Source organism: Oncorhynchus mykiss, chromosome 6 (genome assembly GCF_057628025.1).
Source record: "Oncorhynchus mykiss isolate SJ-2025 chromosome 6, ASM5762802v1, whole genome shotgun sequence".
In the NCBI taxonomy this organism is placed as follows: Eukaryota; Metazoa; Chordata; class Actinopteri; order Salmoniformes; family Salmonidae; genus Oncorhynchus; species Oncorhynchus mykiss.
In genome coordinates this window covers 50,689,892-50,717,546 of record NC_143027.1, presented here as the reverse complement: position 1 = coordinate 50,717,546, position 27,655 = coordinate 50,689,892, and the positions used below count along the sequence as shown (strand labels likewise).

The following is a 27,655-nucleotide window of genomic DNA, read 5'->3' as shown; positions in this document are numbered from 1 at the left end:
TGAATGAAATAATCCGCTTTCATGATCGTGGATAGGTTATATTCAGCAATTAGGAATAGGCCTAGGAATAAGCATTATTCTAGATCTAAACCAATTAGTTATCCGGATACACTGAACATATTTCAAACATTGAAAGCTACTGATTCATATGGTAGGCGCAACAAATTAACATAAACGTAGCTACAATCAAATGCCAAATGTATGTAAAGATGTCATTTTCAAGCTTATAGTAGGTTTTAATGTTTGTTGAGCCTGCACAAGTGTTCCTTTCACCTATTAGTACATTAAGCAAAATTATTAACAGAACTCTGACAGAGTTACGCACGCACGCACGCACGCACGCACGCACGCACGCACGCACACACACACACACACACACACACACACACACACACACACACACACACACACACACACAATAAAATGCAAACACTACTGTCCCTATACATACCATATTAAAAACACAGGTGCCATTGTTTGTTATTTCCAGCAATAAGGTCAGAGGTCATTAGGAAACTTTGAATACAGATAAGTGCTAACAAAATGCCTTTTCTAGACAACATGTCAATTCAAAGGCATTATGAACAATGCCTCTGCTCTTTCACTGTAAAAAAAAATGTGTGTGTTGGGTTGACAAGGAGCATGTTACTCCTCCGTTTCCTCCTCGCTCTCGTCACTCAAAGGGAACTCTCGACACTCCTTCTGTGTGTTGTAGCTCTTCCTGTGCAGAGGGCATTCCTGGTCTATGATGGCCTAAAAGACACATAAGACATTTGTTAAAGATTGTCATGGGCCGTAAGAAAGTACCTGATTTCAGGGCATACAATTAAGAGTAGGAAATAATCTTTATTTTCATATTTGACTCTTAAACTCCTATTTGTATTATTAAATTATTAATTGGATTTTATAATATTATTATTATTATTAATTTCTAATAATTTATTCCTTATTTTCTGTTATGACTGTATCTTTGAAGTGCATGACCATCAACTTTAAAACCATGATCATAATTATTCGGTAAAGACCCACATCAATAAGAGGCACTATCTTTTCTACAATTATACCTTTGGCTAATACACCTTCCCACTATATGTGAGGGCTGATTCTCTGTTAGCTGGCACTGATACAAACACATTGGATTGCAAACCTCACCTCCTAGGATGTGTTAGAACACGTTGGTCCAGACATTCTGGTGGGTCTGGATTATGACTGGAGCCAGGGGATAGCAAATAGGAAATACCACTCACCATCTTCTCCTCCCTGATGGCAGGATTACGCAGGAAGAAGCACAGTGGAGCATAGAAGATGTTGATGATGCCAATGAATACCATGAGGTAAGGAAATCCAATGGCCCTGACCAAGGAGCCCCCTATCGAAGGACCTGGATCACAACAACACGGGAGACAGAGGATGGTGCTGGGTCAGGCAAGCTAGGAAACGTTGAATCGCTGAGACCCCTGGCTGGGTCATACAATTCAAGTGATTTATTGTATTTGCTGTATTTGTGTAGAAGCAGACAACAAAGGAATGATCACTCACCAATGGCAAAACCCATGCACAATGCGACATCAGCTATGGCGTAAACACTGCCATAGACCGAGGCATGGCGAATATCCACCAGGTATCCCATTATGGCCATCATAGAGGAGTCCACCATTCCTAATACACACAGCAGAGAGTTCATAGTTGTAATGGTGATTCAGACCATCATTCATATGGGTTTCTATATAACACATTGGCACCCACCAATAGCAAACCCCAGGCCTGCATTTGGACCAATAAGACCATAGATGTTCTTTGCAAAAGGAACCTATAGGACAAGAAATATGATGGTTATTCATTGAACTACCTTGTGATCTTGCAGAGACAAAAAAGTGCATAGGAAATAATACTCACGCAAAGGAGGCTGATGCCAACAATAAACATCCCAATCATGGAGCACAGCCACCTGAGGAGAGGAAAATACCTTCTCCTGACTGCGAATCATCAACTTCATCACACACACACACACACACACACACACACACACACACACACACACACACACACACACACACACACACACACACACACACACACACACACACACACACACACACCAATTCACACAACCCCTATAGGCTTACATGAGATCTCCTTTACTGAGTAATTAGCATTAAAGAGATGGTGAAATGCTTTTATATATTGATCATTGATACAGTACCAGTCAAAGGTTTCGACACACCTACTCATTCAAGGGTTTTTCTTTATTTTGACTATTTTCTACATTGTAGAATAGTAGTGAATACATCAAAACTGTGAAATAACACTTGTTATGGCTGCAATCCCGATATCGGGATAAGTGTCATCAACAACCGCTGAATAGCATAGCGCTACATACAATAAATATTACTATAAATATTTATATTCATGAAATCAATATAAGTGCAATATAGGAAAACACAGTTTAGCCTTTTGTTAATCCACCTGTCATGTCAGATTTTGAAATTATGCTTTACAGCGAATGCAATCCAAGCGTTTGTGTAAATTTATCGATCGCACGATAAACATTAAGTACACTTAGCATCAGGTAGCTCAGTCACGAAAATCAGAAAAGCAATCAAATTAATAGTTTACCTTTGATGATCTTTGGATGTTTTCACTCACGAGACTCCCAGTTACACAACAAATGTTCCTTTTGTTCCATGAAGATTATTTTTAGATCCAAAATACCTCAGTTTGTTTGTCGCGTTATGTTCAGAAATCCACAGGAAAGAGCGGTCACGACCATGCAGACGAAAATTCCAAATAGTTTCCATAATGCCCACAGAAACATGTCAAACGTTTTTTTATAATCAATCCTCAGGTTGTTTTTAAAATATATAATCGATAATATATATACCACAAATGTCTTTCACAGTAAGAGAGGGGAAAACAATGGCTGTCCAAATTCTGTTGCGCGAGCAAAACTCATGTGACCACTTGACGGAATGTTATCGTCTGGCTCATTTTTCAAAATGTAAGCCTGACACTACAGTGCCTTGCGAAAGTATTCGCCCCCCTTGAACTTTGCGACCTTTTGCCACATTTCAGGCTTCAAACATAAAGATATAAAACTGTATTTTTTTTGTGAAGAATCAACAACAAGTGGGACACAATCATGAAGTGGAACGACATTTATTGGATATTTCAAACTTTTTTAACAAATCAAAAACTGAAGAATTGGGCGTGCAAAATTATTCAGCCCCTTTACTTTCAGTGCAGCAAACTCTCTCCAGAAGTTCAGTGAGGATCTCTGAATGATCCAATGTTGACCTAAATGACTAATGATGATAAATACAATCCACCTGTGTGTAATCAAGTCTCCGTATAAATGCACCTGCACTGTGATAGTCTCAGAGGTCCGTTAAAAGCGCAGAGAGCATCATGAAGAACAAGGAACACACCAGGCAGGTCCGAGATACTGTTGTGAAGAAGTTTAAAGCCGGATTTGGATACAAAAAGATTTCCCAAGCTTTAAACATCCCAAGGAGCACTGTGCAAGCGATAATATTGAAATGGAAGGAGTATCAGACCACTGCAAATCTACCAAGACCTGGCCGTCCCTCTAAACTTTCAGCTCATACAAGGAGAAGACTGATCAGAGATGCAGCCAAGAGGCCCATGATCACTCTGGATGAACTGCAGAGATCTACAGCTGAGGTGGGAGACTCTGTCCATAGGACAACAATCAGTCGTATATTGCACAAATCTGGCCTTTATGGAAGAGTGGCAAGAAGAAAGCCATTTCTTAAAGATATCCATAAAAAGTGTCGTTTAAAGTTTGCCACAAGCCACCTGGGAGACACACCAAACATGTGGAAGAAGGTGCTCTGGTCAGATGAAACCAAAATTGAACTTTTTGGCAACAATGCAAAACGTTATGTTTGGCGTAAAAGCAACACAGCTGAACACACCATCCCCACTGTCAAACATAAAAAAAAATTCAGTTTTTGATTTGTTGAAAAAGTTTGAAATATCCAATAAATGTCGTTCCACTTCATGATTGTGTCCCACTTGTTGTTGATTCTTCACAAAAAAATACAGTTTTATATCTTTATGTTTGAAGCCTGAAATGTGGCAAAAGGTCGCAAAATTCAAGGGGGCCGAATACTTTCGCAAGGCACTGTATGTCTGAAGACTGACACCTTGAGGAAGCGATAGGAAAAGGAATCTGGTTCATTTCCCTTTAAATCCAGCAAAGGGAGGCTATGGAACATGGAGTTTTCAAAATAGAAGCCACTTCCTTTTTTAATTTTCCTCAGGGTTTCGCCTGCAATATCAGTTCTGTTATACTCACAGACAATATTTTGACAGTTTTGGAAACTTCAGAGTGTTTTCTATCCAATACTAATAATAATATGCATATATTAGCCACTGAGACTGAGGAGCTGGCCATTTACAATGGGCACCTTTTCATCCAAGCTACAAGCCATAAAAATATATGGAATCATGTAGTAACTGAAAATTTGTTAAACAAAATATTTATATATTTGATATTTTTCAAAGTAGCCACCCTTTGCCTTGATGATAGTTTTGCACACTCTTGGCATTCTCTCAACAAGCTTCACCTAGATTGCATTTCAATTAAGAGGCGTGCCTTGTTAAAAGTTTAAATGTTGCATTTATTTCCTTCAAAATGCGTTTGAGCCAATCAGTTGTTAAAAAAAGTCCATATTAAGGCAAGAACAGCTCAAATAAGCTAAGAAAAATGACAGTCCTTCATTACTTTAAGACATGAAATCAGTCAATCAGGAAGAATTCAAGAACTTTGAAAGTTTCTTCAAGTGCAGTCGCAAAAAACATCAGGCGGTGTGATGAAACTAGCTCTCATGAGGACCGCCACAGGAAAGGAAAACCCAGAGTTACCTCTGCTGCAGAGGATAAGTTCATTAGAGTTACCAGCCTCAGAAATTGCAGCCCAAATAAATGCTTCACAGAGTTCAAGTAACAGACATATCTCAACATCAACTGTTCAGAAGAGACTGCGTGAATCAGGCCTTCATGGTCAAATCATGGTCAAAAAGAAACCACTACTAAAGGACACCAATAATAAGAAGAGACTAGCTTGGGTCAAGAAACACAAGCAAGCAATGGACATTAGGCCTGTAGAAATCTGTCCTTTGGTCTGATGAGTCCAAATTTAAGATTTTTGGTTCCAACCACCATGTCTTTGTGAGATGCTGAGTAGGTGAACGGATGATCTCCGCATGTGTGGTTCCCACTGGGAAGCATGGAGGAGGAGGTCTGAGGGTGTGGGGGTGCTTCGCTGGTGACACTGTCTGTGATTAATTTAGAATTCAAGGCACACTTCACTAGCATGGCTACCACAGCATTCTACAGCGATACGCCATCCCATCTGGATTGAGTTTAGTGGGACTATCATTTGTTTTTCAACAGGACAATGACCCAACACACCTCCAGACTTTGTAAGTGCTATTTTACCAAAAAGAAAAGTGATGGAGTGCTGCAGCAGATAACCTGGCCTCCACAATCACCCAAACTCAACACAATTGAGATGGTTTTGGATAAGTTGGACCACAGATTGAAGAAAAAGCAACCACCAAGAGCTCAGCATTTGTGGGAACTCCTGTTGGAAAAGCATTCCAGGTGAAGCTCGTTGAGAGAATGCCAAGAGTGTGCAAATCTGTCAACATGTCATAAGGTGGGAACTTTGAAGAATCTAAAATCTAAAATATATTTTGCTTTGTTTAACAGGTGTTTTGTTAGTACATGATTCCATATGTGTTATTTCATAGTTTTGATGTCTTCACTATTATTCTAAAATTTAGAAAATTGTAAAAAATTAAGAAAAACCCTTGAATGAGTAGGTGTGTCCAAACTTTTGACTGGTACTGTATGTAGGAGCAAATAGAAGCTAACAGGAAAAGATCAACGAAAACCTACCTTCCCATTTTGTTAGCCAACAAACCAAATAAATTGGTGCCAATAAGGTAAGAAATGCTTGCTGGTAGGAAAGCCATACCTATAAATCAAACGCAAATCACTGTCAGACACAGGAAGGAGTATTGCAATCTAAAATATTAATTGTAAAGAAAAAGACAACACCGGAACGTACCAAGCTGCCATTTGGGAGAGCACATGGTCTGCATCATCCAGATGGGAAGTGTGGGCTCCAGAATGGCAACTCCCATGTTGGCGAAGCACAGAGAGCCTGAAACCAAAGCACCAAGGTCAGCTCACTTCTGTTTTAGGACTATGTATGCTTCCCAAATGGCAATATAATCCCTATTTAGTGCACTACTTCACCCATAAGGCCTGGTCAAAAGTAGTGCACTAATAGGGAATAGGGTGACATTAGGGACACTTCCTCTGTGTTTAGCCTTCGTCTCTGGTTGGTTTTTCTGACAGTCAAGGCCCAGTCTCACCTGCGCTTATGAGAACGTAGGGGTCCTTCAGAAGGGTCAGCAAAGGAGTGCCCTCCACACTCTGTAAGTTAATGTGAAATGTTAAGCCGGAGGAGACAGAAAGAGAAAAAATGTCTGTTTTTTTCTAATGTGAGGGAGTTGTGAAACGTCACCATTCTAAAATAAGACAGCATGTGTAACTTAATGCAATGATGGCTTATGTTCGGTGCATCTTGAGGTTCCTCACATCCTAGCTCCTCGCCTCCTACTCTACAGTATTGGAACAGAAGGTCCAACGTCCCTTGCCTCAGGCTTTCTTCTCTAATGGTTTGTGGAGGTGGGAGGTTGGACATAGCATTTGAGGAATCAAGAAATGATGAATTGAGATGAAGCCCCACTATTTTAAGTGATTGGGAATTGATCAAGTCAGTTATGTTCATTTTGAGAGTGTGTTACATTTTTTTTAATCTCGAAAGAGATGGTAAAAGTATACTCACTCCTGGTGAAATCTTTGATGGCTGAAGTATAAGAAGTTGTAACGCTGTGTGTTTAGAGAGTCAGACAGTTGGCATTAAGGAAACATTCCTATAATATACCTTGTCCTCTCCGAACAATACAAACAGCTTGCCTGTCTAAACTGTTCATTCTGATTGTTAGCCACAAGAGATAATCTGGTAACACTTTACGTTACAGTGCCCTTATTACTCTGTAACTACTCCTGTAATTACAGTGTAACAACAAATATAGTAATTCCTCATATTACACTGAACTAAGCATAACCCTAACCTTAGCACCGACCCTAAGCCTAAGTAACCGTAAGTACATTGTAAGTACAGACCGTACTGTACAAGTACTGAGTGATTACGATACTTGTTACACTGTAATTACAGGAATAATTACAATGTAATAAGGTCACTGTAATGTAACGTGTAACAGATAAACGGTATTGAAGCAGTCAATGCAGTCATAGCACTGAGATTAAATCAGTTCTTGATATAATATTATAATAAATATTTTTATTTGTTTACCTCCATCAAATACTGCAAGGAAAGCCAAGATTAAGAAAGGAGCAGTCTTCCCCACAAATGAATACATCACACTGCCAAATGGCGCTCCAACTGTCAAAGACATTTTCAAGAAAAAGTCCCTGATTTTACATATGATGATTTCAAGTTTGTCATGTTGTAGCATAAAACACGTTTCACCATAACCATTTGCTATTTAGCAGATGCTTTTATCCAAAGCAACTTACAGTAGTAGTGCATACATACATTTTCATATGGGTGGCCACAGTGGGAATTGAACCCAAAACTTGGGCATTACAAGTGTCTTGCTCTACCAACTGAGCCATACTGGAACACTAGGATCATAGAAAGGGGGAGTAAGGAGAGTAACTCACTGAGGACTCCCATGGCCAATCCACCCAGAGCGATCCCCATGGCTACGCCTCTCTCCTCATCATTTGTGTACACACTGGCCAACATTCCCAGCCCTACAGGAGAAGACGTGCTTTTCACTTAGACATTAAGATGCTAGGACAAAATAGTTCCATTTCTATTGCAACACTGTGGAGTTAGGATATTATTGTGAAACACAAAACACAACACCCACACACAGTACCTGCCACAGAGGAGAAAGAGGAACCAATTCCCTGAAGAGAGCGAGCAAAAAACAACAAGGCGTATGTACCTGAAAAGGCAAACACTGACAACCACCAGACACAACCTCCGTTACCATGACTGCACTGTGGTAAGATAAAATCAAATCTAAAGATGACGCATTGGAGTTGTGAAAGAGTCATGGTGTGTATATTAGAGATCACTACCTCAATTATATCTCATTATCAACTGTGTGTAATAAGTTAGAAGCCAGTGTCAGACACACATACTTATTGTTGAAACAAACATGATGATGAAGCCAGCAAACATTGGTATGTGATATCCAACCCTTGGGGAAAAAGAGAAGGATATGATTAGAACCAGTGTGTATTGTATTTCTTCATGTTCAATAAATGAGATATTGAACACTGTCCTAGCTAGCTGTGATTTTGTCACACACACAAAACACTTGCTGTGAAGCCGGAACATGTACCTGTTGGTCAGGGGACCCACGAAGGGGTTGACTAGAAGCTGCACCAGAGCCTTGGAGGCAAAGAGGAGTCCCACACGAACATTCTCCTTGTCCAAGAAGGCACTGTCCTCCTGGCATGTGCTGCCTTTCACCTGGCTGGAGTTTCTGGAGATGTTGAAGAGGAGGGCCTCAGACAGGTTGCTCTCAGAGCCTCTGAGGCTGTAGGAAGTGTTGTCGTAGAAGGAGTGGACTGAGGCCAATGTGAAGCCCTCCTCAGATGGCCTCTGTGTGCTTGGCTGGATGAAGGGGTCTTGTGTCGGGTGGTCAAGGGCATATAAAAACGTTGGGATGATGGGCACTGTGAGAGAGGAGAGACGACACATTTGGGTTTGGGGGAGACTGTGGACTTTAAAAGGCAGGCGGAAGGAAGAGAGGTCAACCCTTTTTTTCTCAGTACTGGGGAGGCACAGTGGATCTACTCCATGAGGGGGAATGTGGTCGCACTGCTCTCTGTCGCACCGAGTTATTCTCTGTGTGCTCTAGAAGTCAGGCGAGGTAAAGGCAATTGCCATGGTCACGCTAGCTGCACTGTTGGCCCTGCAGCTAAATATGAAATGAAATGTGTGATGTCCCTTTTTCAATGCAGATGTCACTGCCCGATCTAAGGTACACGCCACGTGCACTTTTGAAAGTGTGTGTTTGTGTGTATGTGTGTGTGTGGGTTGTCTGGACTCACCGACAACAGTAAGCAGCATGTTATCCAGTAGCAGGGCAACACACACGACCACCAGCACCAGTCTGGAGGAGCCTCTGCTCTGTCGCAGCCACTCCCGCACCCACACCAAGGGGTTGAACAGTGGCATAGCTCTCCACGGACAATAGCTACAGAACAGTTCTCTTTTTCGGATGAGAAACAGATATGCTGATTATTAAAACATATTTGACAACATCAACATTTGTTTACCAATTTAGTCACAAGAATATGTCCCCACAACCGTGTCTGTACATTATCGTTACACCACTACATTTGAGTTAGTCCTAAACTAACTACACATAACCTACTCCAGGTATACTCTTTTCATCTGAAAATATAAAACCGTAATCGTAAATGATCCTGAAGGGGTCTCATCTCTCTGTGTGTACTACCTCCAATGTTACCTATCCCTGCCCTGCAGCCACCACTCATGCACCATCCGTTTCAATTTAATAAGCTGAGATGTGGTAGCTAATGGAGTGAACTGGTGGCTGCTTTCTGGATGGTCAGGCATGGTATTTCTGGAGAGACATTTGGCTCCGAGGATTTATTTTTTTCTCTCAGCAATAGGATTAGACTTCCTCCAGGGCCCTCTCCGAACCTTGCCTGCTGTGTTCTGTTCTGATCAAGGTAAAGTGCAGCCTGCTTGCCTGCCGTGGTGCTCATATACTGTAAATAAGGACGGGTTAAACATCATGTTAAACGAACGTCTGATCGCACAGCTCCATAATATCTTGTTTTAGCACATTCTAGTCAAGAACAAATGTGCAAAGGGCTCAGTACACACAGTACCAATCTTCTATGAAAATCACGATGTCTTTCATTAACAGAGGTGATTATGGATTCATTTCTGCAAATTAGGTTTGCAGAGAAATCTAAATAGCTTACTCTTATCTTTAGTCATCTTATGGCAGGGTAGCCTAGTGGTTAGAGTGTTGGACTAATAACCGAAAGATTGCAAGTTCAAATCCTTGAGCTGACAAGGTTGTTCTACCCCTGAACAGGCAATTAACCCACTGTTCCTACGCTGTCATTGGAAATTAGAATTAGCTCTTAACTGACTTGCCTAGTTAAAGAAAGGTAAAATGACTATATTGACACATCATATAGCCCATGCGTAACTGGTGGGAACAAACCAATGGATAACATTACAATTCATTTTGAGTCATATTATTTGCACCTTTAATGATTACAGAACAAACTATAATTAACATTTCGAAAATTGATTAGCCTCATCCTTCATTAATTTCAGTTAGGTCTATAGTAAAGTATTGAGGATCCCTTAAGTCCAATTCGACCTGAGTCAAGACCTCTTACCTTCAGATACATCCTGCAGATCCACATCGGATACAAGTGGTCATCTCATCCTCCTGTTGCTCTATTTAAGTCCTCTTGTGGCTGCCCTTTTTTCATAGGGTAGTCACAGCCCCCTCACAAACACATGCACGCACGCACACATACTGTACACACTCCATGACCTGAGCTCACTCTGCGTCACAGGGGGAAGTAATTGTCTACATCTGCTGCTCTTTATTGAGAGGGGGGGGGGGGGGGGGGGCTGTATAACCTGAGGCTGGTGTTGTTCACAATAAGCTTTATCTGCCATCTCAGCCACATTAACCCTTTTCAAACTGTGGAACAACCTGGTATTTTCCCCTGGCCTGTTTGCATTGCACCTTTGTCCAATTGGCTCTGTCAACAGGTTCCTGTGATGCCAGCGTACCAGGAAGAGAGTCTTGTAAACTGTAAACAAAAGGCAGCACATCCACTTCTCACTGTGTACACCTCCAAACCTGCTGCTGGAAAACCTGGAGCCACTGTTTGTTCACTGGTTGATATGTAAATATCATATCATCAAAGTGTAAAATTGGTCCAATTAGAAAATGAAGGATTTTGAGAACTCCTGAAATCCACACCACTCGCCTCTCTAAAGAATTGTTCACACTGCAGGCCTTAATGCTCAAATCAGTTTTGTTTATCAAATCCGTTTTGAAATACTTACTGTCCAAATATCACGTTACAAGTGACCAAATTAGGACTGGTAATTTGATGACATGGCTATGCTAGTCATAGTAATGACAGGAGTGTGCACAGTGGTGTTGGCTAATTGGTGGTGGTGCTCGTGCTTCCCATCACTCAGAAGATTTGTAGCAAGCTAAGATGACAACAATTCCTGCCATAGACGTTTCCCAGTTGCTGTGAATGCTCAAAGAACACTTTTAAAGCACCAAAGGATAAGATGAGTCATTTTTGGCCAGCCAAGTCAGTCAACTAGCTAGCTAGGTAGCTGTTTAGCTTCCTATAACATTCACTAATTTGTTTGTAAGCAATTAACAAGATAATTAGCTACCATATGGTCTTGTCAAACTCTCAACAGAGTAGCTAGCAAGCAACAGTATATGCCAAATAAAAGTTAATAAACCACTTGAGGGCAAATCAGATTTTACCATTCAGACACAAATCACCTGGCCAGGAATCAGATTTGTATCTGACTTCAAAGCACCTTTGAAGGTGGTGGGCTGTATAGACTTCAGGAAAAATAACAGATTCTAATCGGATTTGCAAAAAAAATGGATTTGAGTCACTTCAAACTGCCAATGTGAACATGGCTTAAAAGTACCATGTGAATCTAAGAGGGATAACTCCTTTATAGCTTGAATTATTTTCTTTGCATAAATGATAGTCATGTACTGTTACTATATTTCTGTCAGCTTGGAATGAATTAGTGGTGTGCATGGGTTTTAGTGGGGTAGGGAGTACTGTGTTTTGATAACTGAAATTCACCTGGAACTGAGCAGGTGCCATTGCCTACTGGCTCGAGGGTAGGTTTTAAAATAGGCAGACCTGCATCAAACAGCCCGCCTGGACTACCGCAAGTTCACTCTCCCTGTGTGCGCATGTGTACACATCATGTTAAGAGAGAGAAAAATTGAATCAAAATCACATTTGATTTGTCAGATGCGCCGAATACAGCGTGTGTAGACTTTGCAGTGAAATGCTTGCTTACGAGCTTTTCCCAACAATGCAGAGTTAAAAATAACAAGGCAACTGTAAGCAAAAACAGTAAACATTAGTGACAACAATTCAAACTAGACTATACTGTAAGTAACAAAGCATGTGCCCGTTATAGCGCCACCGTGTGGTTGATGGAATGTTCTTGCATATGTTGAGTCTTGACAGTGTTTGCAACATATGTACCAAATTGTGACCATGACCATGCCCCGGTGAATGTTTATTGCTTAATGATCATGTTGTTTTAGGTAGTAGTCTGGAAAATATTGCATTGAGAGACCTTTGTCCATCTAAGCCACATATCAAGGTTTGTGCAGATCAGTCATTCAGTGCCAGAGGAGTAGCATTTTAAGTGTTTTTCACAAAATTCAAAATGGCAAAAAAATCCATCATGGCGGACCTTATGGATCTCTGAAGCAAATGTGTTCCTTGTGAGGAGAAGGACCAATGTACCACATTTCATGACTTTAGGTAAAATGGGGTGAGGGGCATGACATTTATAAGTTAGAGTTTTCAATCGCTTGTTATAGCGCCACCATCTGGCCAATCCGTGTAATTTTGTAAATGCCGGATCTCTATGGCAAGACACATCATTCACCTAAGTTGAGTCAAAATCAGGATAGTGCTGTCTAAGATATCTCATGTGACAAACGTACTAACGGACGGAGAATGTGCTGAAGAAGATGGCTGATGTTTTACGTGCTCCTAACCAAATGAGTTTTTGTTCGTTTTTTGCATTATTTGTAACTTATTTTTGTACTTATTCCACTGTTGTGTCATCGACAAACTTAATGATGGTGTTTGTCCATGTTGCTGCTACCATCTCTTATGACCGCAAATAACTTCTGGACATCAGAACAGCGATAACTCACCACGAACTGGCAGAATATTTTTTTTCCATTAACGAGTCCGACGAGCCCGACGTGAAGGACATACTGCTTTCCCGGGAACAGGCCCAAATCCCCATCATTTGCGTGAAGAAAAGATGCAGAAATAGAGGACAGAGATCGGGATGCCTTCTGAGAATTCGTAGGCAATCGAATAAACACCCACTGCCTTCCGTTCTACTAGCTAACATGCAATCATTGGAAAATAAAATTGACGACCTACGAGGAAGATTAAACTACCAACGGGACATTAAAAACTGTAACATCTTATGCTTCACGGAGTCGTGGCTGAACGACGACATTATCAACACTGGCTGGTTAGGTTATATGCTGTATCAGCAGGATAAAACAACATCATCGTCTGGTAAGACAAGGGGGGGTCGGACTTTGTATATTTGTAAACAACAGCTGGTGCACAATATCTGAGGAAGTCTCAGAGGTTTTGCTCACCTGAGATAGAGTATCTCATGGTAATCTCATTATAATTTGTAGACTACATTATTTACCTAGAGTGTTTTTATCTGTATTTTTCGTAGCGGTCTACATACCACCACAGACTGATGCTGGCACTAAGACAGCACTCAATGAGATGTATTCCGCCATAAGCAAACAGGAAAACTCTCATCCAGAGGCGGCTCTCCTAATGGCTGGGGACTTTAATTCAGGGAAACTTAAATCCGTTTTACCAAATTTCTATCAACACCTTAAATGTGCATCAAGAGGGAAAAAACTCTAGACCACATTTACTCCACACAAAGAAATGTGAGCAAATGCTTAGCTACAGGACTGTTTTGCTAGCACAGACTGGAATATGTTCCGGGATTCTTTCGATGGCATTGAGGACTACACCACATCAGTCATTGGCTTCATCAATAAGTGCATCAATGACGTCATTGTGCCCAAGAACACTAAGGTAACCTGCCTAAATGACTACCGACCCGTAGCACTCACGCCTGTAGACATGAAGTGCTTTGAAAGGCCGGTCATGGCTCACATCAACACCATCATCCCAGAAACCCTAGACCAATTTGCATACCGCCCTAACAAATCCACAGATGATGCAATCTCTATTGCACTCCACACTGCCCTTTCCCACCTGGACAAAATGAACACCTATGTGAGAATGCTGTTCATTGACTACAGCTCAGCGTTCAACACCATAGTGCCCTCAAAGCTCATCAACAAGCTAAGGACCCTGGGACTAAACACCTCCCTCTGCATTTGGATCCTGGACTACCTGACGGACCACCCACAAGTGGGAAGGGTAGGTAACAACACATCCGCCATGCTGATCCTCAACACAGGGGCCCCTCAGAGGTGCGTACTCAGTCCCGTCCTGTACTCCCTGTTCACTCATGACTGCACGGCCAGGCACGACTCCAACACCATCATTAAGTTTGTCGATGACACAACAGTGGTAGGCCTGATCACCGACAATGGTGAGATAGCCTATAGGGAGGAAGTCAGAGACCTGGCCATGTGGTTCTCCCTCAACGTGATCAAGACTAAGGAGATGATTGTGGACTACAGGAAAAGGAGGACCGAGCACGCCCCCATTCTCATCGACGGGGCTTTAGTGGAGCAAGTTGAGAGCTTCAAGTTCCTTGATGTCCACATCCCCAAGAAACTATCATGGTCCTAGCACACAGTTGTGAAGAGGGCACGACAAAACCTATTCCCCCTCAGGAGACTGAAGAGATTTGGCATGAGTCCTCAGATCCTCTAAAGGTTATATGGCTGCATCACAGCTGGTTGCATCCCTACCTGGTATGGCAACTGCTTGGCCTCCGACCGCGAGGCACTACAAAGGGTAGTGCGCACGGCCCAGTGCATCACTGGGGCCAAGCTTCCTGCCATCCAGGACCTCTATACCAGGCGATGTCAGAGGAAGGCCCTAACAATTGTCAAAGACTCCAGCCACCCTAGTCATAGACTGTCCTCTCTGCTACCGCACAGCAAATGGTACTGGAGCGCCAAGTCTATGTGCAAGAGGCTTCTAAACAGCTTCTACCCCCAAACCATAAGACTCCTGAACATCTCATAAAATGGCTACCCAGACTATTTGCATTGCGCCCCCCTAACCCCCTCTTTTACGCCGCTGCTACTCTCTGTTATTAGCTATGCATAGTCACTTTAATAACTCTACCTACATGTACATATTACCTCAATTACCTCAACTAACCGGTGCCCCCGCACATTGACTCTGTACCGGTACCCCCTGTACAGAGTCTCGCTACTGTTATTTTACTGCTGCTCTTTAATTACTTGTTCATTTTATTTCTTATTCTTATTCTTATTTTTTTAACTCCTTTGTTGGTTAGGGACTTGTAAGTAAGAATTTCACTAAGGTCTACTACACCTGTTGTATCTGGCGCATGTGACTAATAAAATTTGATTTGAGACAGATCCACAGTCCCCCGCCCACGATTCAATTTAACAAAAGAGGAATAAAATGCACAATAATTAAGCTATATACATGGACTACCAGTACCATATCACTGTGCAGAGTACTAGGTATTTGAGGTAAACATTTACATAAAGGCAAGACCAGCGGTAACACAGCCTGGGGTTGAACCCTAGGCTGTAGTGGCACCACTCGGGAGGCTGATGTGTGGGGTTTGTGTGAGAGTGTCAGTATAATGTGTGTAAGTGAGTATACATATAGTTTATATATAGTCTTGTGAGGGTGCATAAAGTAAGTGCAAGATAGGGTCAATGCAGATAGTCTGGGCAACAATTGAATGAACTATTTAGCAGTCTTATGGCTTGGGGGTAGAAGCTGTCTCTGAGCCTGTTGGTCCGAGAGCTGATGCTCCAGTCTTTGGCTGGGTGTGTCATGTACTGTCATGTTGTCTTGTCTCTGTCCTTTCCCTTCACCCTGTCTCCCTCTGCTGGTCGTGTTAGGTTACCTTTTCTCCCCCGCTTTCCCCCAGCTGTCCCTTGTCTCCTCTAACTACCCATTCACCCCGTTCCCCACCTGTTCCCTTTTTCCCTCTGATTAGGTCCCTATATCTCTCTCTGTTTCTGCTCCTGTCCTTGTCGGATTCTTGTTTGTTTGTGTCATTCATGCCTGAACCAGACTGCCGTCATGTTTGCTGTAACCTTGTCCTGTCCTGTCGGAATCTGCCGGTCCATCTGAGCCTACCTATGTTTGGTAATTAAAGAAGCTCTGTTTAAGTTGATTCGCTTTTGGGTCCTCATTCACGCACCGTAACAGAAGAATCCGACCAAGAATGGACCCAGCGACTTCGGATCCTCTCCACTCAGCCGTCGAGATCCAGGGAGCGATGCTAGGCAGACACGAGCAGGAATTGTCTGCTGCTCGACATGCCGTTGAGACCCTGGCCACCCAAGTCTCCAACCTCACAGAACAGGTTCACCATCTCCGCCTCGATCCACCGGCCACTTCCAGGGCTTTCGAATCTCCGGAGCCCAGAATCAATAACCCGCCGTGTTACTCTGGGGAGCCCACTGAATGCCGCTCGTTCCTCACCCAGTGTGATATTGTGTTTTCTCTCCAGCCCAACACTTACTCCAGGAGCACTGCTCGTGTCGCCTACGTCATATCTCTCCTTATTGGACGGGCTCGTGAGTGGGGCACGGCAATCTGGGAGGCAAGGGCTGAGTGTACTAACCAGTATCAAGACTTTAAGGAGGAGATGATACGGGTTTTTGATCGATCTGTTTTTGGGGAGGAGGCTTCCAGGGCCCTGTCTTCCCTATGTCAAGGCAATCGATCCATAACAGACTACTCTATTGAGTTTCGCACTCTTGCTGTCTCCAGTGGCTGGAACGAGCCGGCCTTGCTCGCTCGTCTTCTGGAGGGTTTCCGCGCAGAGGTAAAGGATGAGATTCTCTCCCGGGAGGTTCCTTCCAGCGTGGATTCCTTGATTGAACTCGCTATTCGCATTGAGCGACGGGTTGATCTTCGTCACCGAGCTCGTGGAAAGGAGCTCGCGCTCTCCGTCGCCTCCCTCTCCGCATCACTACCATCTTCCTCTGCCGGCTCGGGTGCTGAGCCCATGCAGCTGGGAGGTATCCGCATCTCGACTAAGGAGAGGGAACGGAGAATCACCAACCGCCTCTGTCTCTATTGCGGTTCCGCTGGTCATTTTGTCACTTCATGTCCAGTAAAAGGCCAGAGCTCGTCAGTAAGCGGAGGGCTACTGGTGAGCGCTACTACTCCTGTCTCTCCTTCAAGATCCTGCACTACCTTGTCGGTCCATCTACGCTGGACCGGTTCGTCAGCTTCCTGCAGTGCCTTAATAGACTCTGGGGCGGAGGGCTGTTTTATGGACGAGACCTGGGCTCGGGAACATGACATTCCTCTCAGACAGTTAAAGGAGCCCACGGCCTTGTTCGCCCTGGATGGTAGTCCTCTCCCCAGGATTCAGCGTGAGACGCTACCTTTAACCCTCACTGTTTCTGGTAATCATAGTGAAACCATTTCTTTTTTAATTTTTCGTTCACCTTTTACACCTGTTGTTTTGGGCCATCCCTGGCTAGTTTGTCATAATCCTTCCATTAATTGGTCTAGTAATTCTATCCTCTCCTGGAACGTCTCTTGTCATGTGAAATGTTTAATGTCTGCTATCCCTCCTGTTTCCTCTGTCTCTTCTTCACAGGAGGAGCCTGGTGATTTGACAGGGGTGCCGGAGGAATATCACGATCTGCGCACGGTGTTCAGTCGGTCCAGGGCCACCTCTCTTCCTCCACACCGGTCGTATGATTGTAGTATTGATCTCCTTCCGGGAACCACCCCCCCCCCGGGGTAGACTATACTCTCTGTCGGCTCCCGAACGTAAGGCTCTCGAAGATTATTTGTCTGTAGCTCTTGACGCCGGTACCATAGTCCCCTCCTCCTCTCCCGCCGGAGCGGGGTTTTTTTTTGTCAAGAAGAAGGACGGGTCTCTGCGCCCCTGCATAGATTATCGAGGGCTGAATGACATAACAGTGAAGAATCGTTATCCGCTTCCTCTTATGTCTTCAGCCTTCGAGATCCTGCAGGGAGCCAGGTTTTTCACTAAGTTGGACCTTCGTAACGCTTACCATCTCGTGCGCATCAGGGAGGGGGACGAGTGGAAGACGGCGTTTAACACTCCGTTAGGGCACTTTGAATACCGGGTTCTTCCTTTCGGCCTCGCTAACGCTCCAGCTGTCTTTCAGGCATTAGTCAATGATGTCCTGAGAGACATGCTGAACATCTTTGTTTTCGTTTACCTTGACGATATCCTGATTTTTTCACCGTCACTCCAGATTCATGTTCAGCACGTTCGACGTGTCCTCCAGCGCCTTTTAGAGAATTGTCTTTTTGTGAAGGCTGAGAAGTGCACTTTTCATGCCTCCTCCGTCACATTTCTCGGTTCTGTTATTTCCGCTGAAGGCATTAAGATGGATCCCGCTAAGGTCCAAGCTGTCATTGATTGGCCCGTCCCTAAGTCACGCGTCGAGCTGCAGCGCTTTCTCGGCTTCGCGAACTTCTATCGTCGTTTCATCCGTAATTTCGGTCAGGTGGCAGCTCCTCTCACAGCCCTTACTTCTGTCAAGACGTGCTTTAAGTGGTCCGTTTCCGCCCAGGGAGCTTTTGATCTCCTCAAGAATCGTTTTACATCCGCTCCTATCCTTGTTACACCTGACGTCTCTAGACAGTTCGTTGTCGAGGTTGACGCGTCAGAGGTGGGAGTGGGAGCCATCCTTTCTCAGCGCTCCCTCTCTGACGACAAGGTCCACCCATGCGCGTATTTTTCTCATCGCCTGTCGCCGTCGGAACGTAACTATGATGTGGGTAACCGCGAACTGCTCGCCATCCGGTTAGCCCTAGGCGAATGGCGACAGTGGTTGGAGGGGGCGACCGTTCCTTTTGTCGTTTGGACTGACCATAGGAACCTTGAGTACATCCGTTCTGCCAAACGACTTAATGCGCGTCAGGCGCGTTGGGCGCTGTTTTTCGCTCGTTTCGAGTTCGTGATTTCTTATCGTCCGGGCTCTAAGAACACCAAGCCTGATGCTTTGTCTCGTCTCTTCAGTTCTTCAGTAGCCTCCACTGACCCCGAGGGGATTCTCCCTGAGGGGCGTGTTGTCGGGTTGACTGTCTGGGGAATTGAGAGGCAGGTAAAGCAAGCACTCACTCAAACTCCGTCGCCGCGCGCTTGTCCTAGGAACCTTCTTTTCGTTCCCGTTCCTATTCGTCTGGCCGTTCTTCAGTGGGCTCACTCTGCCAAGTTAGCCGGCCACCCTGGCGTTCGGGGTACGCTTGCTTCCATTCGCCAGCGTTTCTGGTGGCCCACCCGGGAGCATGACACGCGTCGTTTCGTGGCTGCTTGTTCGGTCTGCGCGCAGACTAAGTCCGGTAACTCTCCTCCTGCCGGCCGTCTCAGGCCGCTTCCTATTCCCTCTCGACCGTGGTCTCACATCGCCTTAGATTTTGTCACCGGACTGCCTTCGTCAGCGGGGAAGACTGTTATTCTTACGGTTGTCGATAGGTTCTCTAAGGCGGCTCATTTCATTCCCCTTGCTAAGCTTCCTTCTGCTAAAGAGACGGCACAAATCATCATCGAGAATGTTTTCAGAATTCATGGCCTTCCGTCAGACGTCGTTTCGGACAGAGGTCCGCAATTCACGTCTCAATTTTGGAGGGAGTTTTGCCGTTTGATTGGGGCTTCCGTCAGTCTCTCTTCCGGCTTTCACCCCCAGTCTAACGGTCAAGCAGAACGGGCCAATCAGACTATTGGTCGCATCTTACGCAGTCTTTCTTTTCGCAACCCTGCGTCTTGGTCAGAACAGCTCCCCTGGGCAGAATACGCCCACAACTCGCTTCCTTCGTCTGCGACCGGGCTATCTCCTTTTCAGAGTAGCCTCGGGTACCAGCCTCCGTTGTTCTCATCTCAGTTCGCCGAGTCCAGCGTCCCCTCCGCTCAGGCTTTTGTCCAACGTTGCGAGCGCACCTGGAAGAGGGTCAGGTCTGCACTTTGCCGTTATAGGGCGCAGACTGTGAGAGCTGCCAATAAGCGTAGAACGAAGAGCCCTAGATATTGTCGCGGTCAGAGAGTTTGGCTCTCCACTCAGAACCTTCCCCTTAAGACGGCTTCTCGCAAGTTGACCCCGCGGTTCATTGGTCCATTCCGTATCTCTCAGGTCATTAATCCTGTCGCAGTGCGACTTCTTCTTCCGCGATATCTTCGTCGCGTCCACCCGGTCTTCCATGTCTCCTGTGTTAAGCCCGTTCTTCGCGCCCCCGCTCGTCTTCCCCCCCCCCCCCCATCCTTGTCGAGGGCGCACCTATCTACAGGGTCCGTAAAATCTTGGACATGCGTCCTCGGGGCCGTGGTCATCAGTACCTAGTTGACTGGGAGGGGTACGGTCCTGAGGAGAGGAGTTGGGTTCCCTCTCGGGACGTGCTGGACCGTGCGCTGATTGATGATTTCCTCCGTTGCCGCCAGGTTTCCTCCTCGAGTGCGCCAGGAGGCGCTCGGTGAGTGGGGGGGTACTGTCATGTACTGTCATGTTGTCTTGTCTCTGTCCTTTCCCTTCACCCTGTCTCCCTCTGCTGGTCGTGTTAGGTTACCTTTTCTCCCCCGCTTTCCCCCAGCTGTCCCTTGTCTCCTCTAACTACCCATTCACCCCGTTCCCCACCTGTTCCCTTTTTCCCTCTGATTAGGTCCCTATATCTCTCTCTGTTTCTGCTCCTGTCCTTGTCGGATTCTTGTTTGTTTGTGTCATTCATGCCTGAACCAGACTGCCGTCATGTTTGCTGTAACCTTGTCCTGTCCTGTCGGAATCTGCCGGTCCATCTGAGCCTACCTATGTTTGGTAATTAAAGAAGCTCTGTTTAAGTTGATTCGCTTTTGGGTCCTCATTCACGCACCGTAACAGGGTGGCTGAAGTTTTTATAAAAAAATAAAAAGCAGTGCCCCTGTCACAACAATTTTGGACCCCCTTGTGGCCTCCCTAAATGTGGAGTATGAAATAATAATTTCTTAATAATTTTTGCTATTTTTCTTTTTTTACATCTGTTATTAGACAGAAAATGCAAATAAATTGTTGAATGATTATGAACATGGTCTTTTGCCTGCTAATGCCTGCAATGCGGTGAAGACAACGATATGACAACAATAACGTCTAATGTAACTGGCTCCTCTTACAGTATAACTGGCCCCAGCTTGGCACCCCCAGTTGAAATGGTCTAGAACCGCCACTGTAATGCAGACAGAGAGAAATGAAGGGGTGAATCAATATTTATTGAAATAGAATAGGCGCAATGCTCGCTCACCATAGTTGCCTATGCTCGTTGCGCCTTTTCCTTTTCAATGATTGTCATTTTTTGATTGCACCATCACTCAATGGTTGCACCTCCCTACACTTCTTTCCATTATCAATATTTATTTACAGACACTGACTGTAGTTAACTATAGTCTAATCACATTTAATTTCCTTGGAAAGATAACTGCCACGTGACATTCATAGACAGCCTACTCTATTTATTGAGAACACACATATACTAGTCGCACCTGATCTCAGACGCCCAACTAGGAGAGGAGAGGTAAGCTACATCACCCGAAGCAGCGAATTCTGATAGTTTATGAAGAATACGACAAAGTTAGGCCTAAACTAACGCAAACCAAAAATGTGGCCGTTTCCAAATAATCTCCCGGACAAAACAAAGTAATCTGTCTGACCGTCCGCTCCCAACCGCAGCATGAAAAATGCCTACCGCGCCGCAATGATCTCTGTCGGACTCGGGACCCGCAGCTCCCAAATGCATCCCTCTAGCTCGAGCCTTTGAAATAAGACAATTTGTGCAGGGAGGAGATTCCCAATGGGTGCAGTCACAGTGTCATATATGATTAAATACATCGCCTGATGATATAGATTATTCAATATATTAATTTAACATCATGAAAAGTAGACTAATATATCATTAACATTTGTAAAAACAAATTTGACAGAATCAACCCCTCATATCAGTCCTCTGATCTCGTAAATACCTGCCCTCACTTTGACATGTTTGATTTGTATCTAACAAAAAAGATTAAGCAATTGGGCAAGGAAAAGGTACACAGGACGAAGGTGTTTAACACCCTTAGTTTTTAAAAATCATTTCAGAGTCAAGTAGCCTACTTAGAGAATAGGGAAATATCAAAATAAGGTGGCGGTAACACATTTATTATAGCCTACTACGTTATTTTAGACAGTTAATATCCTAATTATTATTATTACAGGAGTGATAGATAGGGATCTCAGACCATCAAACGGTTGACAATTCTTCATTTTACGACATTTCCCCCTATAGCCTAAACTAGTCTAGTTCTAAAGAGAGCAGCTTACCATATGTTCCGGTCGGCCAGGATGTAGCTCTCATCCATGTCGACTGATGCGGTTTGTTCAAAGAATATTTCTTATTTATTAAAAATACATTTCAAAGAGCCTCTGTGTGTTGGGAGGAGGGATTGGTGTGGGTTTTGGTGTGCAATGAAAGAAGTAGAAGCTTTACAATGTGCGGGTGGGCCGGTGTAGGGTTATAAGTACCAGGATACACCTGCTCTGCTCAGAGAAAAGTGGGTTCGTCTTCTGTATTAGAGATTTTGCTATTTACAACGGCTGGATATTATGTGTCATTTTGTTTGGTCAACAATGTGGACACCTACGATCGCTTTGCTTTTCATGTGTTCTCATTGTTTTGTGCGCAGCCTCGACTCCAATTTAATCGGATCCTCTAAAGAAGCGATGGATCCATTGGAACAGGTGAGAGCACCTGCAGTGGATTGACCAGTGATGCTTAGGCTACGTTTTGCAGCTGTGTGGATTCAAGTGATTCAAGTGTCATTCAAGTGTCTCTTTTTTCAGATTGAATTAGGCCAATGCTTTTCTTCGTAATACAGGTGGACCCGCACAGTGGAACGGTGTATGTACAGAATAATGTGAACACACGTCGCAGGGCAGATACATCTTCTCGCCGTCACAGGACACCTTTACCTGATCAAGAACGCAGTCTGTCAGCGGTGAGTGCTATAGTGTGTGAGAGAGAGATAAGAAAGAAGGGATCTGAGAATGTTATCACTGGGTAGTCAAATTAATTCTTAAATAATATAATATGTTTCTAAACACTTCTACATAAATGTGGATATTAACATGATTACGGGTAGTCCTGAATGAATCGTGAGTAACGATAAGTGAGGCATAAATATCATACCACCCCAAAAAAGGATAACTCAAAAGCTTGATGTAATAGTTGAAAGCTAGTAATATGGGACCAAATACTATCTTTTGAATACTGCAATACACAAAGGTGAATTTGTCCCTATACTTTTGGTACCCTAAAATGAATATGTACAAAAACAATTTGTAATTTCTAAATGGTTCACCCGATATGGATGAAAATACCCTCAAATGAAATCTGACAGTTTGCACTTTAACATCTTAACTATTGTATAATTTCAAAAGGGCTGGAGAACAGAGCCATAACAACAAAACATTTCATTAGCTAGTTTTCCTTCCAAGCGTTTTATGCGATTAAAGAACATGTCAGATATAACATGCTTGATGGAAAAATAACATTTACGCTAGACAATGAGTCCAATTTGTGTCAATGAAATAAATTATGCCAGAAATGTTTGTGGAAATGATTTTATGTGCAAATATTGCTATAATAACCATCATTCGTCGGGAAAGTGTGTAGTTTATTAGGCTACAGATGAAAAGTTATGATGAAATTCACAGGGTGGTGAAAGTGCAAGGTGATGAGCTTGATGCTATATTCCAATAAATAACAAGGGTGTTATTCTAGTGACATTTTTTATTTTATATATATTTTTTTATATAAGCTATATTTAATTTGGCAAATCAGTTGAGAACAAATTCTTATTTACAATTACGGCCTAATAACAGTGGGTTAACAGATTTGACCTTGTCAGCTCAGCGATACAATCAAGTAACCTTTCGGTTACTGGCAGAACGCTCTAACCACTAGGCTTCTTGCCGCCCCATGATGATCATTGATGCTTGGCTGCCATTCGACAAAATAAAAAGAATCAGCTCTTTTGTCCATAATAATCTCATCATGTAGTCTATACATGTATCTGCGCGCTGTTGGCTAGAGCGCACGTGCCAAATCCAGAGTTGGCACACTCGCTATATGACATCATTTATTTTGTGAGGAAACCATCAGCAGAGTTGAAGATGCAATGGAAACCCCTTTAACTTGTATTTTTAATTCGGTACATGGGAGGTATTTTTATGTGCACTATGTCACCACGCACAGCCTTTTAGCAGGAACACTTTTAGCAGGAACAAGTCAATTTGATGGGAAAACATCTCTGGAGGGAGAATTAGCATATTGTTTTTATGCAGATTTTAGAATATTCACATGAAAATCTGTCACCAATTCGATGGAAACCTAGCTACTGCCCCAATACTTTTGGAACTCACTGTTTATGGTGTGACCGTATGTGCCAAATTACCTCTTAATTAATAACATAAAGCGGCAATCTGCAGTTGAAAGATAAATGTAACTTCTCTCAAATTCATAGACAAAGCTATATGCAAGTACTGACATCCATGAGATGATCTCTCTCTCTCTCTCTCATTCATATATATATATATATATATATATAATGTGTGTATATTTCTTTTTTTTACCTTTTTTGCTCCCAATTTCGTGGTATCCAATTGGTAATTACAGTCTTGTCCCATCACTGCAACTCCCGTACGGACTCGGGAGAGGCGAAAGTCAAGAGCCATGCGTCCTCCAAAACCCGACCCCGCCAAGCCGCAATGCTTCTTGACGCACTTAACACCGAAGCCAGCCCACCAATGTGTCAGAGGAAACTGTACAGCTGGCAACCAAAGTCAGTGTATATGTGCCTGGCCACCACAAGGAGTCGCTAGAGCGCAGTGGGACAAGGACATCCCAGCAGGCCAAACCCTCCCCTATCTCGGACGATGCTGGGTCAATTGTGTGCCGCCTCATGGGTCTCCCGGTTGCGGCCGGTTGCAACACAGCCCGGGATTGAACCTGGATCTGTAGTGACGCCTCTAGCACTGCTATGCAGTGCCTTAGACCGCTGCGCCAAATGTATAGTTTTAACCATGTTGAGGCTTCACAGTGTTTGTTAACAATTGCATTGTTTACAAACAATAGAGTAAATAAAACAAGCTTATGTTTTGGGTTCTGATGGGGTATGACAGTTGAACTAAATTCAGGATGCATTTATGTTATATTCTTCAAGCACAGGAGGTTGGTGGCACCTTAATTTGGGAAGACGGGTTTGTGGTAATGGCTGGAGGGGCATTAGTGGAATGGCATCAAACACATGGTTTCTATGTGTGTGATGCCATTCCATTAGCGCCGTTCCAGCTATTATTATGAGCCATCTTCCCCACAGCAGCCTCCACTGTCTTCAAGAATAAATTACTATATCGTGATTTCAAAAGTCCAAAATGTACAAATCACAGATTGCCCTTTTAAACTGAAATGCTAACATAACATACTTTAATTGTGCTGCTGACTGTCATGTGTAAGTGGTAATGTAGTTCCTATATCTACACAGACAAATACCTGCAATGGATCTCAGAAAAAGAACCAGAGTAAAGAAATAGAGGCTCATGATGATGACGACAACTCAAGGAAAGGTAAGAAAGCTTGGAAAAGGAAAGCCTGGTCCCAAACTGTGTGTGCTGCCTCCAACTCTTGCAGCTCTGCATATCTGAGTGTGGTATTAACTGTCCTGTTCCCTCTCCAGTTGCAGAGAAGGCCACATGCGTGCGCTCTGAAGACTGTGAGGCAGGACTGTGCTGCGTCCGCTATTTAAAAGTGAAAAGATGTCAACCCATCCCAAAGGAGGGAGATACCTGCCTCCTGCGAGGAGGACGCTCTAAACTGCGGAGGAATCTTGACCGCTGCAACTGTGCACCCGGGCTAATCTGTCATGCCCAGGCTGAAAGCCCCAAAAACCAAGGAGTTTGTCAACCTAAACTGAGAGAGAACGGGAGGAGTGCTAGACACTCAGGCAAGAGGCGTATGGCTGAGAGAAGATGTGGATGACTTAAGCCTTTCTTTCACTCAAAACTTTTGACTCAATAAACTACTTTTGTAACATTCTTTGTTTAAAATGTTAAAGGCTAAATGCAAGTTAAGCTTTTGTAAATGTATATTTCATTCCATACAAGCTCCGGTGGTCTACTCTTTGTTTTTATTTGAGCCCCTCACCTAATCTTATTCATCTTTAAAAGACAAATCCTCACATTTCATAACTTCCTTGAATTTAATGGCATCTGGTACCACCTCTCAAATGGTCCAGACCTCATCATCACAATGTCCACTAGTGCCATCTATTGGATGAAGATTATAAGCAACAAATTGACAATATTTGAAAAGGACCCGAGGCTAGGCTTTTGTAGCCTGGAATCCACACTGACCGTTTCAAAATAGTTTCATGTCATCGATTCAGTCTGGACCTGCTCCAACAGGGACTCTTGGGCCTAAATAGAAAATAGCCAGTCCAGTCAGTGACCGATCAGAATCTAAAAGTGGGGTTAGCACAAAACCCCATGTGGCAAAATGCTGTACTTTAAAGGCCAGGTAGCACATATTGTCAGATATTAATGTAGTTGGTGCTGTATATTAACTAATATACATTAGTTCTAACTAGAAAAAAATCTTTGTTGTTTACAATTACACAACTTATGTTCCCGCATATAAAAACCACAAAGACTGCCGGAAAGGCCCGAACGCAAGATCGTAATTTCTATGACTCACACGGTGAAGAACATAACATTTTATAGCCTGTAGCCTGTACTGTTCATGTAGAGCTGGTGTGCATGAGTGGCACTTCACTTTTTTAGGAAAACAGCTGTGACATTATTGATCCTAAGATCAAAATGTTATTTGTGTAATGAAAATGAATTGTGAAATAAAAAATAAACTGCAATTTCCTCAAATGATTGTGATTGTGCTTTCAATATAACCTTCAATGGTATGGCTGGCTATAAGATAGCTTTGGAAAATCATATTTATTTTAATCAAATTGGATGATATTTGGATGAAACCAGTTGAAAGTAGGTTGACCCAAGTATAAAATAATTACAGTAGTTAGCACATTGATAAAGTTCCATCATAAAGTTGCAGGTCCCCTCTCCCCTAGCTGAGGAACGCTCAACTCTGTTCCCTTATTTCAAGGTGGAGTTGAGTTTTGATAACTGGCCGTGGGATTTGCTAGTAACAGCATTGAGCCACCATCAGTTGATTCTTCTAAAAATGTCAATTCTCAAAATGCTGGGTGCTGAAATTTATACAACCATTGACTTTTTCTTCATTGCTCTTACTACATAAGGTGAGATTCAATTGGGTGCGTGCTATCCGGAAACCTTGCGACGTCCCTACCCTAAACCCTTCGCCTTACCCTAATCTTAACACTAACCATAACCCTAACCATAACCAATGATGCCAACTTCAATGGTGTAGGGGTGTCCCAACGATCCCGGATAGCACGGAGCCAATTGAATCTCAGTTTACGTAGTACGAGCAACGAGGAAAAAGTCAGATGTAGGAA

At 43.5% G+C, this 27,655-nt stretch overlaps 2 protein-coding genes across 4 annotated transcripts; one reads left to right on the top strand and one right to left on the bottom strand.

Moving 5' to 3' along the window:
* Nucleotides 1-215: 215 nt before the first annotated feature.
* LOC110526112 (chromaffin granule amine transporter) lies at nt 216-24,880 on the bottom strand. Of its 3 annotated transcripts, none has more exons than XM_090238159.1 (16): nt 24,744-24,880; nt 9,193-9,353; nt 8,478-8,814; nt 8,275-8,333; nt 8,007-8,090; nt 7,786-7,878; nt 7,415-7,504; nt 6,884-6,927; nt 6,408-6,468; nt 6,098-6,193; nt 5,926-6,004; nt 1,897-1,948; nt 1,747-1,810; nt 1,540-1,659; nt 1,248-1,381; nt 216-753 (listed from the first exon to the last, which is right to left on the bottom strand). In XM_090238159.1, the coding sequence occupies exons 2-16, from the start codon at nt 9,317-9,319 to the stop codon at nt 646-648; spliced, it is 1,548 nt and encodes a 515-aa protein (XP_090094285.1). In that variant the 5' UTR covers nt 9,320-9,353; nt 24,744-24,880; the 3' UTR covers nt 216-645. The 3 variants fall into 3 exon arrangements, with proteins under 3 accessions (XP_090094285.1, XP_021462418.2, XP_036836291.1); XM_021606743.3 differs by lacking the exon at nt 24,744-24,880 and adding an exon at nt 10,528-11,997; XM_036980396.2 differs by lacking the exon at nt 24,744-24,880 and having other exon boundaries at nt 9,193-9,449.
* On the top strand, nt 22,601-27,044 carry LOC110526115 (uncharacterized). The gene is made up of 4 exons (XM_036980391.2): nt 22,601-22,850; nt 22,988-23,107; nt 25,655-25,736; nt 25,847-27,044. The coding sequence occupies exons 1-4, from the start codon at nt 22,716-22,718 to the stop codon at nt 26,146-26,148; spliced, it is 639 nt and encodes a 212-aa protein (XP_036836286.1). The 5' UTR covers nt 22,601-22,715; the 3' UTR covers nt 26,149-27,044.
* Nucleotides 27,045-27,655: the final 611 nt, after the last annotated feature.

What these genes read in the sequence shown, in the direction of transcription:
- LOC110526115 (XM_036980391.2), top strand. Translation starts at nt 22,716, where the DNA reads ATGTGTCATTTTGTTTGGTCAACAATGTGGACACCTACGATCGCTTTG. An exon ending in CGATGGATCCATTGGAACAG is followed by an intron (nt 22,851 to 22,987) that starts GTGAGAGCACCT and finishes TTCGTAATACAG; the next exon opens with GTGGACCCGCACAGTGGAAC. An exon ending in AAGAACGCAGTCTGTCAGCG is followed by an intron (nt 23,108 to 25,654) that starts GTGAGTGCTATA and finishes ATATCTACACAG; the next exon opens with ACAAATACCTGCAATGGATC.
- LOC110526112 (XM_090238159.1), bottom strand. Translation starts at nt 9,319, where the DNA reads ATGCCACTGTTCAACCCCTTGGTGTGGGTGCGGGAGTGGCTGCGACAG. An exon ending in CTACGTTCTCATAAGCGCAG is followed by an intron (nt 6,194 to 6,407) that starts GTGAGACTGGGC and finishes CTTTGGTTTCAG; the next exon opens with GCTCTCTGTGCTTCGCCAAC. An exon ending in AGGCCTGGGGTTTGCTATTG is followed by an intron (nt 1,660 to 1,746) that starts GTGGGTGCCAAT and finishes TGTGTGTATTAG; the next exon opens with GAATGGTGGACTCCTCTATG.